A 14745-nucleotide genomic window follows, 5' to 3' on the forward strand; every position below is an offset into this window, starting at 1 on the left:
CCCCGAAACTTGCTATTCAACAGAAAATCTTTAAAGCTCTTATTTTAGGATGTGGAATGGTGGTGTTTTTATTTTCTAGTGGCTTCCTGTATTTGAAAGCTCATTTTTCATTCTTTCACTCTTTCAAAAGTTACCAGGTCTGGCCTTAGGGAAGTGAACTGGTCACTATGTCACATTTAATTTTTGTTTCCATATTTAGTTAGGAATGGCTAGAGATGTCAAAACCCACTGTCAAGGCTACACAGATAATACAGTGTATTTTTAGTGATAACCACAAGCCATAATTTGAGAGAAGTCTTCATATTTAGGAAGGGTTTCCATCTCAGAAAATAGATTTTCTGTGTATAGATACAGAGGCACTTAGCTTCAAACTGCTTAGTAAATATTAGGGAGTTACTTTGCCATCAGCTTTGGTAATTATCAAATGTCATTTATAAGAATGTTATAATAGTGACCTTCTCTAACAGTCTGTGGCCTGGTATAATATAGGTGTATTAGAATTATGGGTGTTATTATTGACAAAGATATGGTTGAGTTTAAGTGTAGTTATGATATTATTGCTTAATAGACATAAACTGAAACAGCAAACTTCTTTCCTACCAAAGAAAGGAATTAAATGTGAATTTACAATGTATTAAGATTTTTTAAATGCTGAAGATTAGTTAAAACTGGATTATAGTTTGTGCTTTCAATTAAATCAAGTGGCTGATTGTCGTAGAGCATGAAGTATCCTAGATAGTAAGCCCTGTGAGAGTTAAACTACAGCAACAACAAAATCTCACCTTCTGCTTCTGAATAATTTCAGTGCACTGGTATTTCAAGGTTTTAGGAAAAAAAAATAGAAAGGAATTCATCTTTGTAGTCAGCAGTACGGCCTATGACTTAGTGTAACTATTTATTTGATATTAAAGGTTACCTAGTAATGCCAGTAATTTGGCTTAATTTTATCATTGGAAAAAAGTTTAAAAGTACAAAGGTATCATCTTTTAATTGCTGAAACTGCCCTATTGGTTTTTTCCATTTTAACTTTTTTATGGAAGAATAATATACATTCAGAAAGTACACATATTGTAAGTGTACAGCTCAAAGAATTTTCACAAATACAGTACACTTGTGCAAGCAGTATCCAGCTCAAGAAATTGAACACTGCCAGACCCCCAAAGGCCCTCATGCTCCCTTTCAGCCACAGTCTCTACTCCCACAAGCATAAAGCCACTATTCTGACTTCTAACAACCTAGATTAGTTTCCTTGTTTGCACTTCACATAAATGAAATCATACGGTATGTATGGCTTCTTTCACCAGGCAAACCTATTGTAGTTTTTAAGATTCTTTTAGTTTTTAAACTATTATGGCATGCTTTTATAAAGAATGATCTGAGAGGAATTTGTTTTAGTAGCTGTTTCACAGGCTGTTCAACTAACAGGAAGTGAGTTGTAGATAAAGTTGTCTATTAAAACATAGAGTCTGTCAGTTCTCAACCAAATTTTAATGCTGGAATGTCCCTCTAGACATTCTTGCCCCTAAAAGGCAGGCACTGTCTCTGTCATAACACCAACAGGAATACAGTCAAGTACTTAAATGCTTTTTAATAAGCTTTAATAATTGAATGTACATTACTCAAGTTAATTGTGATTTGCATTCAGGATAGGTGGGTCATCTATTTTCTGAATTAACTATCAACTTCTTGGCAGTGGGATATATACTTTTATGCCACCAGGATCCTATTTCTGAAAATGCTATTATTTAAGAGAGTTGGTATACCTACTAGAGCCAATGAGTAACTTAATTTGGAGGATCTGGCCAGGTTATTTAACAAGTACTAACTTCTTTTTATATATTTTTAAGTACCCTAATAATTTATTGGATTTTTTTTTTTAGTGAACTCAAATTAGTATAAAAATGTAGCTATCCTGACTGTTACTAATTTTAGATGTCTCCTTATTGAGTTTTGTTTTAAATTCTGTACATTGTCCCTTTAAAAATTTATGTTGTTTTGTGGGTTAAAAAATTCAAATTTGGGGGGCTTCATCTTTATATCCTTATTTTGCAGTTAACAGCCTTATAGTTTTATGCTGTTTTCTTAGATAATCCATAAAGAATTTGTTTAAAATAATACTATAAAGATTTACAAATGTAAGTATTACTATACCAGTGACTCTTAACTGAAAATAGCATTGAAGAGTCAGAAAGTAAGCTTTGAAGCCCAAAATAAATTTTTTTAAATATGAGTATAACTGTTATAAAGCCCAAATTTCAATTTTTTAAAAATACCAATTTTTATAAATGTCATTTTATTTTTGATTTGGGGTACATGTGCATGTTTATTGCATGGATATATTGGTATATTGCTTAATTGTGGGGATTGGGCTTCTAATGTACCCATTACCCAAATAGTTAACATTGTACTTGATAGGTTATTTTTCAACCCTGCCCCCCCTTCCCTGGCTTTTGGAGTTTTCATCGTGTATTATTTCTATCCGTATGTCCATGTGTACCCATTGTTTAGCTCCCACTTATAAGTGAGAATATGTGGTAATGAATTTTCTGCTTCTGAGTTAGTTCACTTAGGTTAGTGGCCTATGAGCTCCATCTGTGTTGCTGGAAAGGACATGATTTCATTCTTTTTTATGGCTGTGTAGTATTCCTTGAAAAATACCAATTTTTGAAAAGGATGTACACTAACTATAACATGGTTTACTTTCACTTGGCACCAGAGATAGCAACAATATTTTGAACGACTATTTGAAATGAAAAGCTAAAATATTGAAATAAGGGGGGTATTTGGAAAAGGCACAGTGTGTACAATTAGTGCAATCCCAGTACTCCCTGTGTGCCTTCAATTAAAGCTTTTTCAGCCAGTATCCCTGCTTTTCCAGGCTGGAATTCTATTTCCAAATCTAAGCTCACTTGTTCTTTATTTTGTAGTATCTTCAAACATTTAAGTAAAAGCTAACAAGTCAGCTTTTTGTGGTAAAGATAAAAATATAAATTATATTTAGAGTTAATATATAACTCAATTTCTAGTCAGCATCGCTCATTCAAAATTTCCATAGAAATGTTAATAGAAATTTATAGATCAAATAATTCCAAAATTTTCCTTCTCATCTTTTGACTTCAATACCAGTATTATGTTTTTTTTTCAGTTTTGATCAGCAGGATAAAGAATGGTAAGAACTGACAAACTTGAGAAGCAGTTTTCAAGTTGTGTTGACCTAGTTGTAGGCCGTGTTTGCTGTTTTAATCATCAACTGCAGAGCACAATACTCACCCTTCCAGTAAACCCCGTAAATCAACAAGTGAGAATTATGAAGCCACTTACTTGTTATAAGAATAAAAGTGGTCAACTCTGATATTGTGATAGTGGCTTGTTTTTTTTAACTGTTAAGACGTATCACTGCAGAAGTCAAGATCCTCCCCCAGTTTTGACTGAGGAGAGTTTTATGTTTACAATAACAGCAACAACCATATGTCATAGTTACCATTTATGTACCCTTCCTTTAGGTGGCATACTCTGCTAAGATCCTTGATCAACTCAATTAGGGAGTTAATATTCTCATTACTTGCTATAAACAAGTGGTTCTTCAATGGAAGGGATCTCTGAGGTGGTACTGATACCTTTGTTTTCATGTTTATACTCTGTGTTCTCTGTAGAATTTGAAAGGGAGCTCTATTAAACTGGAGGGACCAAGCAGTAATAATTTCTGTCCCTCTCTAACTCCTGGAAGTTTAGAAACAAAGTGAGAAGTGAACACAGATAGCATTTAAACATTAACATCATAGTAAGCCCTTTTTTTTTTTTTTTTGAGATGGAGTCTCGCTCTATCACCCACGCTGGAGTGCAGTGGCGCGATCTCGGCTCACTGCAAGCTCAGCCTCCCAGGTTCACGCCATTCTCCTGCCTCAGCCTCCCGAGTAGCTGGGACTACAGGTGCCTGCCACCACGCCCGGCTAGTTTTTTGTATTTTTAGTAGAGACGGGGTTTCACCATATTAGCCAGGATGGTCTTGATCTCCTGACCTCCTGATCCTCCCACCTTGGCCTCCCAAAGTGCTGGGATTACAGGCAGGAGCCACCGCGCCTGGCCCATAGTAAGCACTTTTAATACATTTAAAGATTTTTAAAAATTGTATCACAGTTGAGCTGGGCATGGTGACAGACACCTGTAGTTCTAGCTACTAGGAAGGCTGAGGTGGCAGGATGGCAGGATCCCTTGAGCCCAGAAGGTCGAGGCTGCAGTGAGCTATGATTGTACCACTGCACTCCAGCCTGGGTGACAGAATGAGGCCCCATTTCTTTAAAAAACAAACAAACAAAACCTATATCACAGTTGTATGTTCAATTTTGGTCTATTTGTGGATATCAAATATATGTAACTTGTATTTGTCCACACTCTTGTCCTTATAAAACATTAAATTTTCTACAGTATAACAATAATAGTTTAACATGAATGTTTATCTCCAGTGAGAATGTATTGCCCAGCATAATGAAATATGGAATGCTTATAAACTTGCTCATTTAAATATCTTCTTATAAAAATCCACCCAAAATTTTTTTTAATTTTTAGTATAAATTTTTTTTAATTTTTAATTTTTGTGAGTACACAGTAGGTATATGTATTTATGGGTTACATGAGATATTTTGATACAGGCATGCAGTGTGTAATAATCACATCAGGGTAAATGGAGTATGCATCTCCTTTGTGTTACAAACAATCCAATTATACTCAGTTATTTTTAAATGTGCAATTAAATTATTTTTTACTGTAGTCACCCTGTTGTGCTAGCAAATTACTGGGCCTAATTCATTCTTTCTATTTTTTTTTTTTTTAACCCATTAACCATTCCCACTTCCCTTCCGCTCTCACTACCATTCCCAGCCTGTGGTAACCATCCTTCTACTGCCTATCTCCATGAGTTCAATTGTTTTTTCTTTTCTTTTCCAGCCTGGCTCTGTCGTCCAGGCTGGTATGCAGTGGCACCATCTTGGCTCACTGCAACCTCTGCCTCCTGGACTCAAGCCATCCTCCCACCTGAGCCTCCCAAGTAGCTGGGTCTACGGGCGCGAGCCACCACACCTGGCTACTTTTTGTATTTTTTGTAGAGACTAGGTCTAGCCATGTTGCCCAGGCTGGTCTTGAACTCCTAAGCTCAAGTGATCCACCTGTCTCAAACTCCCAAAGTGCTTGGATTACAGGCATGAGCCACCTCACCCGGACTGTTTTTATTTTTTAGTTCCCACAAATAAATGAGAACCTTCAAAGTTTGTCTTTCTGTGTCTGGTTTATTTCACTTAATGACCTCCAGTTCTATCCATATCATTGCATAAGACAGGATCTCATCCTTTTTTATGGCTGGATAACACTCCATTGTGTACATGTACTACCTGAAATTTTTGTGAAATAAATGAAGCTTAAGAGATAACTGATTTTTATCTTAAAGAAAATTAGAAAAGAAATACTGATTATACAACATTATAATTTTTTTATATCACCCTACCCCAAGAATTTGTTTGAAATAAGTTATAGAAGGTTGTTAATTGACTGTACTTCACAGCACAGATTAACAGCATCATAACGGAGCCATGCCCTTAGTATCCAGAGTGTCTTGTTGGCCTGAGACCTATATGTGCTATAGGTTTCTCTCAGTTAACTTTCCGATTCTCTGGCCATAAAAAAGATTTTTTCCTCAGCCTATTTTATCTCAATACTAAAAATTTGCTTTGCTATAATAGTGTATTGCTCTTCTGTGCTCCCTGCCAGCTTTATGGGTTGTTTCCTACGGATTGTATTGAGTAATATGCTCCAGGCTGGCCTAGGAAGAAGGGAGATTCTAAACCTCTTTTTGTAATTATTAAATTCTTAGGTAACAGAATCTGTGAAAACTTTTCACCTTTGAAGAAATGGCCCGTTAATTTCCTTTATTTGATACAAATTTCAGATTTTCTCATGACCCTTTGCTTCCCCCCCCCATCTGTGATGCATAAAGATAATAATCCGTTAAAGTATTTCCTATTGATAGTCATTAAAATTCAGCTGTTTAACTTCCTTCTTTACATTCAGGCCACTAGATCAAACTTCTGTTTACCTGGTTTTATGAGAATAACGGTGGGAGTGCATTTGATTTGTGTTCTTTTAGTGAATAGGAATGAATCATGGTTATTTCTATGCTTAACTGATTTTCTTCTGAAAAAATAAATTTTTATGTAGTTTCACCAGGTGATATGGATCGGACACAAATCGAGCTTAATCCGTACCTCACATGTGTATTTTCAGGTAAGATTTTTACTTTAAAAGTTCTTGAACTTGGAGCTGTTCAGATTTTTTCATTTCCTGATGATTCTTTCTCTCATAATAATCAACACAGTAGAAATACTAATAGCAATTTTTAATTCTTCTGTAATATCTGTAAATTCACCCCAGGTTATAAACTCAGCTCTCCAAAAGGCATAAGTTAGGGGACAGGAAAGAAAACCTATCATTTCGCTTTGGAAAGTTTATAAAATGATGAATTAAAAGGCTGCAGGTGTGGTATTCAGAGCACTAAGGATAAGACTCGAGATAATTCCATCTGGGGGAGGTTATTTGTTGGGACAGGACAGTGTTTAAACTTTGAAGTCATTTTAAACAAAGTGAAGCAGCTGGAACCTGGCATAAGAAGAAACAGATCTTTCACATTAACGATTGCTTTTTAGAGGAAAAAATTGGAGTTGTTTTTACCTTAAATTATAAATTTTAAAATAAGCATTTGTCAACACATTTGAAAAATAAAAAAAGTAATAGGATTCATATGCCTAAAAGATATTTTGGGATAAGATCATTGTAACATTTTAAGTTACCCTTTCTAAAACATGAGTAAGGAAAGAAATGTTTAATAGTGACTAATTCTGGAAAGCAAAAGTAAATAAAATATTGCATACTATACTTAACATCAAATGATGAGGCACCTTCTTCATCAAGTCTTTCATTTATTCTCAAACACTGGGGCTATGATGTTGCAAATCTGTAGGACTGGGTTAAGTATGTGAGGAGAATTGAATACAGCAGGATAGTTTAGCAGCTGCTTACACAGGAATTGGAGCAAGAGTGGATGAGTCCAGGGTGTACAGGAAAAATGCTTCAAGAACTCAATAAAACACAGCTGAAATACTGTAACATTTTCACAGACCGCTGGGAAGCAACTGCGTTGCTGGAACTCAGGGCTGATTTTAAAGACAAGATCTGGTCAGTGTGAATCTAAGCAAGCTGTTAGCAAAGAGAAACCACAGACTCTCTAGGTAGGAACAAATCAATTTGGTTCAGCAGTCATTTCAAGGTCCACTGTTTGCCCAGCATCATGCTGAGGCTTTGTAGAATGCAGAGGTAAATAAGACACAGTCACTGTCCTAGTGGAGCACATCTTTAATGGAAACAACAGACTTACAAGTTAGTAACAATAATACAAGATGATAAGGTCACAGATACTTACTGTGTACCTGCTATCCTAGTCACTCAGAACACAAAGACTGTCAATTCCAAAGACTGTCCATGCCCTTAAGGAATGCATTGTCTGGAAGAAATGACAGATACATAAATAATTACAGTGCAGTCTGGTAAGTGCTGCAATCAGAATAAGACAGCCACAATTAACAGGAGAGGAACTAATATTTCACCACTATCACTGGAAAAACAATTCAGAGAATTGAATCCTACCATTCGTTACATAACTTATTACTCAGAATAAATTATAGTTTTTCTTTTACTTAGTTTTATAAATCTGACATCCAAAAACAGAAAACATAAAATTTCTTTATGAATTTTAAATATTTTTAAAGCAAAAAATTGGAATTTCAAGTGTCAAAAACGTGTATTAAATTATGTCTCAGGAAGCTTCTAATGCATGGTCTGACTCCATGGCATGCCCCACTTAAATGCATGCCAGGTTAAATGACACACTGCAAACCCATGGAATCAAGGAATAGTCTTTTTTATAGACCTGAAAACAGCTGTTGAAACAATTACATCATAGAGTAATGACTTGACTGTGCAAATTTAAAAAGTCAAACTTTAAAAGCATCAAACTATATTTAATAGAGGTAGAAGATTTATATTTGCTTTCATGGTGATTTATTAAAATGTTATGTCTTTTCTTTAAAAAAATTAATTTTTTTATGAATGTTACCCTTTTCGCCTGTTCACAGTAATCTAAGTGATGCTTTTTTTAATGTTCCCAGTCTAAAGAGTTCTCTTACAAAGTTCTAAAACTGTGATTTAGCTTGTGTAAATGAATACTTTAAATAAAAAGTTTTCAGCCGGGTGCAGTGGCTCACGCCTGTAATCCCAGCACTTTGAGAGGCCGAGGTGGGCAGATCACGGGGTCAGGAGTTTGACATCAGCCTGACCAACATGGTGAAACCCCGTCTCTACTAAAAATACAATAATTAGCTGGGTGCGGTGGCACACGCCAGTAATCCAAGCTACTCAGGAGGCTGAGGCAGGAGAATCGCTTGATCCCGGGAGGTGGAGGTTGCAGTGAGCCGAGATCATGCCATTGCACTCCAGCCTGGGTGACAGAGCGATACTCCGTCTCAAAAAAAAAAAAAAACACACCCAAAATATACATTAACAAATACCTTTTGATAAGATGGTACATTTTATTGCTATAACTTCTTGATTAAAACACAGTTAACTGGAGTTTAAACTAGCATAACTATTTGGAGGCCTTCCAGAGTGTACTCTCTCTTTCCCCACTCCCTCTTTTTTTCCTAATTGTATTTCAGTGAAACATTCTTATTCCTCCTTCTAAAGCAGAGTACCTTTTGCAGCCCACCCTGAGCCTCATTGCCTCTTAGATAGTGGCTTTCCAACTACATAAAAGTAAGAGCTGATATGTTTGTGTGCTTTCTATGTTCCAGCACTATATAAAACACTTTGTATGTATTATCTGGCTGAATCCTCATAAAAACCTCTGAAGTCAGCCGGGCGTGGTGGCTCACACCTGTAATCCCAGCACTTTGGGAGGCCGAGGCGGGTGGATCACGAGATCAGGAGATTGAGACCATGGTGAAACCCCGTCTCTACTAAAAATACAAAAATTAGCCGGGCGTGGTGGCGGGCGCCTTTAGTCCCTCGCAGCTACTTGGGAGGCTGAGGCAGGAGAATGGCGTGACTCAGGAGGCGGAGCTTGCAGTGAGCCAAGATCGCGCCACTGCACTCCAGCCTGGGTGACAAAACGAGATTACGTCTCAAAAAAAAAAAAAATCTCTGAAGTTGGTACTCATATTTTTTTTATAGTTGAGAAAACTGGGGTTCAGAGAAGTTATGTAACTTTTTCAGTCTCTTATTATTTTCTATCCCTCTTACCTTTTGCCTATTTTTCTTTATAGTACTTAGCACTTCCTGTTATATTAGATGTTTATTTCCTTACTTGTCATTCATCCCCTAAACCCAACAGAATGTGTGGCCAGTGAGGTTAGACCCTTTGTTTTCTTCACTGCTGTATTCTCCAGAGTCTAGAACAGTGCCAGGCACATAGTAGGTGCACAGTTGATATCTGTTGGATGGATGGATGAGCTCAGCTCTGCCCTGTTCCAGAATCCATTCTCTTATCCCCTCTGCCTTTTACTCCTTCCCATACAGAAGCCTCACACCAGCAGTCTGGGTGGGGCCATTCCTAAGTGACCTGATTTGGACCCTACTCTTGATCTGTCATGAAGAGACTTGTGCTTAAAACTTCATCACCACTCCCAAGTTTGTTGGTGTTCTTATTACTGCCTAGTCAGTCAACCAAATCTGTCATTTCAGAGTGAAACTTGGTTCTTTATAAGTACTAAGTCTCCATCCAAAATATCTTGACCCTATTTCCACTGCCAAGGATCATTAGTTTTTCTATGGACTATTTTTATAGATCCGTCTCCCGTCTCTCTATTTTCCACACAGCTATTAGGATGATTTTTACCTCTTTTTTTTTAACTTTTATTTTAGGTTTGGGGGTACATGTGAAGAAGGTTTCCTGTATAGGTAAACTCAGGCCGTGGAGGTTTGTCATACAGATTATTTCATCACCCAGGTATTAAGCCTAGTACCCAATAGTTATTTTTTCTGCTCCTCTTCTTCCTCTCACCCTCCAGTCTCAAGTAGATCCCAGTGTTTGTTGTTTCCTTCTTTGTGTTCATGAGTTCTCATCATTTAGCTCCCACTTATGAGTGAGAACATGCAGTATTTGGTTTTCTGTTCCTGCATTAATTTGCAAAGGATGATAGCTTCCAGTTTCATCCATGTTCCTGCAAAAGACATGATCTTGTTCTTTTTTATGGCTGCATGGTATTCCTTGGTATACATGTACCACAGTTTCTTTATCCAATTTGTCATTCATGGGCATTTAGGTTGATTCCATACCCTTCCTGTTGTGAATTGTGCTGCAGTGAACATTTGCATATATGTATCTTTATGGTAGACTGATTTATATTCCTCTGGGTATAAACCCAGTAATGGAATTGCTGGGTCGAATGGTAGTTCTGCTTTTAGCTTCTTTGAGGAATCATTATATTACTTTCCATAATGATTGAACTAATTTACCCTCCTACCAACTGAATAAGTGTTCCCTTTTCTCTGCAACCTCACCAGCATCTGTTATTTTTTGGCCTTTTAATAATAGCCATTCTGACTGGTGTGAGATGGTATCTCATTGTGATTTTGATTTGCATTTCTCTAATGAGCAGTGATATTGAGCTTTTATTCATATACTTGCTGGCCTCATGTATGTCTTCTTTTGAAAAGTGTTCATGTCCTTTGGGGTTGTTTTTCTCTAATACATTTGTTTTAAGTTCCTTATTGATGCTGGATATTAGACCATACATTTGCTCAAATTATTCCTCTGGTCAAAATTTTTTGTGACTCCTTACTGCTTTCACAGGACTTGGCCCTGGCCTTGCTTATCTCACCATTCCTCCTATCCAAACAATATTTGATATCAGAATACTCAGAGTTCCCTTAACACATTAACTTTATCTTGACTTTATTTTGTTATTCTGTTTTCCTTCATTGCCTTCCCACCATCTTTTCAGTCCCAACTCAATGGCTACCTTCCACTTCATTTAAGTTTTCCTATACATGTTTATCTCCTCTACTAGGTGATGAACTTCTTGAGGATGAGGACTCTGTCTTCTTCATCTGCATATGCTCTTAGCTCCATACATGCAGGAGATTCATATAGATGTTTAGTTAGTGCATATATGCTTTTGGAGAAGCCCACTTTAATGTCTCTGGGCCTCAGTTGCCTTGTCTGTTTCTGAGAATTACTGTTAGGATCAGATAATATGATGGTGAAAACGTATTTACAAAATTTGAATTGTTATACAAATATAAGGCAATAACTGCAAGAAATGCTTACAGTGATTGAATTCAGTATGTTCCTTGAGACTTGGAAACTTCTAGGAGATCCCTCCACCCTAAAAAGTTATAGCTCTTGTTACAACATTGAGCAATTTAATCTGTAATTTTATGCACAAAGTAGAAAACGAAGGTATATACAAAGTGGTTTTGTGAAATTAAATAACAGAGAAAAGAAGAGTATTTGGTATCACTGTTGTTTTTGGCAGATGCATAACTCAAGGAATGGATTAGAAGGTAACATTAAGTTGTTTGTATGAGTGGAAAATTAATTTGCTCTAGGACTTAGTTATATCCAGTGTTAGTTTTTACTTTATTCATGAGGTGAGCTCTGATATTGGCTGCTTCCCTCAGTTATTTTGTGTATTCTGCATCATGGCTTTGTAAAATATAAGAATGTTTAAATATTATATATTATTAATGCTTATGTCCTATACACATTTTTAAGGCCAGGCATGGTGGCTCACATCTGTAATGTCAGCACTTTGGGAGGCTGAAGAAGGAGGATCGCTTGAGACCAAGGAGTTTGAGACAAAGGAGTTTGAGACCAGCCCTGGCATCATAGGGAGACCCTCCCTCTACAAAAAATTTTTAAAAATTAGCCAGGCATGGTGGTACATACCTGTGGTCCTAACTACTTGGGAGGCTGAGGTGGAAGGATTGCTTGAGCCTGTGAGGTTGAGGCTGCAGTGAGCCATGATCATGCCACTGCACTCCAGCCTAGGTGACAGAGCAAGACCCTGTCTCAAAAAAAAGATTTAAAAAATATAGTCTTTAGTGTCTATTCATTGCATTTTTATTACATCCTGACAAACTGAAAAGACTAAAATCTTTTCCTATTTGAAATATTTATTCTATTTAAATTCACATAAAACTTGTTTTCTTTTTAAATACTATGGTATTATATTATAGTTTGTGATATTGCTGTAATGATACCAAATCTTATCTTCCTCTCTCTTTTTATAAAAAAATGAAATAGTAACAAAAAGGAGTGATACAGTATTTAAAATAGTCTTTGTTAAATTTCCTTATATGAAAGGAATTTTCCTTTTACAAGTATTCTGAGCTTGGACAGCTATGATTGAGACATCATTAAAATCTCCAGAACTGTCTAATTATACTGTGGCCCCTATAAAAATTTAATGAAAAATTCTATGTTATTACTGTAGAAACTACTTGAAAAACATAAAGGGTTTTTAGAAAAATTACTGTGACTCTTGTCTGAAATATGTCTTTAAGATTGTTTAAGGTAATTTATTTTTAACGTATTTATTATTCTTATGTCTATGGTAAATCCATGAAATTTTAAATGAGGATTTTTGTTTGTTTGTTTTAATTAATACCAAGTTGACAGTCTTTATATTCTTAGGCATTGTGCTTTAAACTTACAGGGGTGAATTTGGGTATAGGCAGATACATACACTTACGTAGTCAACTTTGAATTTTTTACATATTAATGAATTATTTATCCCAAACTGCCTGCCCTCTGCCACCAGCCAGCTTTCATATTAGACATTATAATATTGCTCTCAATCCATGAAGTGGGATTTTTTTTTTTCATATTTCATTAAATGTAGAGATAATGTCTACTTTACAGTAGAGAGAAAAGTCTATTTTACAGAGAAAAATGCTTTCCAAAGTCAAGTGTCAGTAATACTTGGATGACCACTGCAGTATGTTTTTCCTCTAACATTGCTAACCTTATATCACTTCTGTTGGCTAATAGCATAGCACCCTTAGGCACTCAGTAAATCATTATTAATGACATGCTCTTGAGTTTAAGAGTCCATTTTTTAGGAATAGGAGGAAGAGCAAAGTGCCTTGGCAACCTTTGACTTCAAATGCCTTTTACATGGCTCATATCTTACCTCTTTAAAAAAAAAAAAAAAAAAAAAAAAAAAAAAAAGTTCTTGCTCTAACCACAAACCTTTAATTTCTGGCTATTATAGTGTTTTATTGCTCTCCTAGCTATTTACTTAATGGTAACAGTAGTAATAATGGCTATCTTTTAATGGTAATGGGAGCGCTTAGTTTTTGACCACTTACTGAGTGCTAAGCTCTGTTGTTGAGCTCTTCACTGACACTATTTTATCCTCACTATACTGTGCAAAGTAGGTACTATTATCCCATTTAACATATGGGAAACTGAACTTTTGAGTGGTAAAATAACTTGCTGACAGTCACACAGCCAGCAAGAAGTTAAGTCTGAATTTCAGAGACTAGGCCCTTAACCCCATTTGATCTTACTTAGCATTTATCATCTGTATCACAACTTTTAGCTTGTATACTGATGTTGTCTCTGACTGATTAGGAGTGAGGGTGGAAAGGAGGAAGGTGTATTTTACCTCTCTGACAAGTTCTGAGCACCTTGGGACAAGAGAGTCCTTTGTATGCAATCCTTATTTGGAATCCGCGCCCCCCCACCCCAACCTCATATTATTTCGCAAAGCATAAAGCACGTAAATACTCAGGATACGCATGTTGAGCTGAATGAGTTTCTCCTTTGTGCAGGTGGAAAAGCAGTGCCACTCTCCGCTTCACAGATGCCCCCTGCCAAGATGTCAGTGATGCTGCCGTCAGTGAACCTCGAGGACTGCTCTCAGTCTCTGAGTCTCAGCACAATGCAGGAGGACATGGAGTCTTCGGGGGCAGATACCTTCTGAACGGGAAGAGACAGCCAGCACAGTGTTGATGCCACTGGTTTTAAAGTCATTTTACCTTGGCTTAAAACCCTCTCTCAGACTGTTTGGTTTTTGAGCATATTCTGAAAAAAAAATTCCAATATTTTTAAATAAAACAAAAAGCATAATTTGGGTATTTAAAGTTTTTAAATAAAATAAGTATAAGTCATCATAAGTCTGATTGCGAGTTGTTTCTTAGAATCCTGAGATAGCATAGAGTAGTGAAAGGGCATGGCTTTTGACATCTAGGCATTTAATCTATAGGTGTAATTATCTGTATGTATTTATAAAATTATGTAGCTCAAGGTCATTCATTCTAACATTTTTATAACAGCAAATAGAAAAAATCAAATGTCTATCAATAATAGACTGGTTTTAAAGTGACGGTACATCAGTACAATGGAATACTATGTATTACAAAAAAAAATTAAAAAGTTTATTGATATGGAATAATCTTTGAGATGCACTGTTAAAGTGAAAAAAGCCATGTGCAAAATAGTGTGTGAACTATGCAGTTGTTGAAATTATTTAAAATGGGGTGGGGAGGAATTCAAATGTATGGTATGTCACATATTCTTACATGTATTTGCTTGTAAATATATTATATAAACAAGAAACTGCTAAGTTTGTCTCCAGGGAGGAGAATTGTTGGCTGGGTGATAGGAGAGGCTAAGTGATAGGAATCAAGGATAATCAT

General features: G+C 36.2%; 1 protein-coding gene across 11 annotated transcripts in view; it reads left to right on the forward strand.

Annotated features, from left to right (window-relative positions):
* KIAA0586 (KIAA0586 ortholog) overlaps positions 1–14223 on the forward strand; it is a 119292-nt gene extending 105069 nt beyond the window's left edge. For 4 of the 11 annotated variants that reach the window (XM_014347567.4, XM_063596075.1, XM_063596072.1 and 1 more), the window contains exons 30-32: positions 6208–6273; positions 9961–10045; positions 13879–14223. In XM_014347567.4, the coding sequence (XP_014203053.2) occupies positions 6208–6273; positions 9961–10045; positions 13879–14059 (332 nt within the window). In that variant the 3' untranslated portion in view covers positions 14060–14223. The other 7 variants (XM_008957006.5, XM_024925426.4, XM_063596073.1 and 4 more) reach the window with 3 other exon arrangements.
* The last annotated feature ends 522 nt before the right edge of the window (positions 14224–14745 follow it).

The sequence above is a fragment of the Pan paniscus genome, chromosome 15 (assembly GCF_029289425.2).
Source record: "Pan paniscus chromosome 15, NHGRI_mPanPan1-v2.0_pri, whole genome shotgun sequence".
NCBI classification, from domain to species: domain Eukaryota; kingdom Metazoa; phylum Chordata; class Mammalia; order Primates; family Hominidae; genus Pan; species Pan paniscus.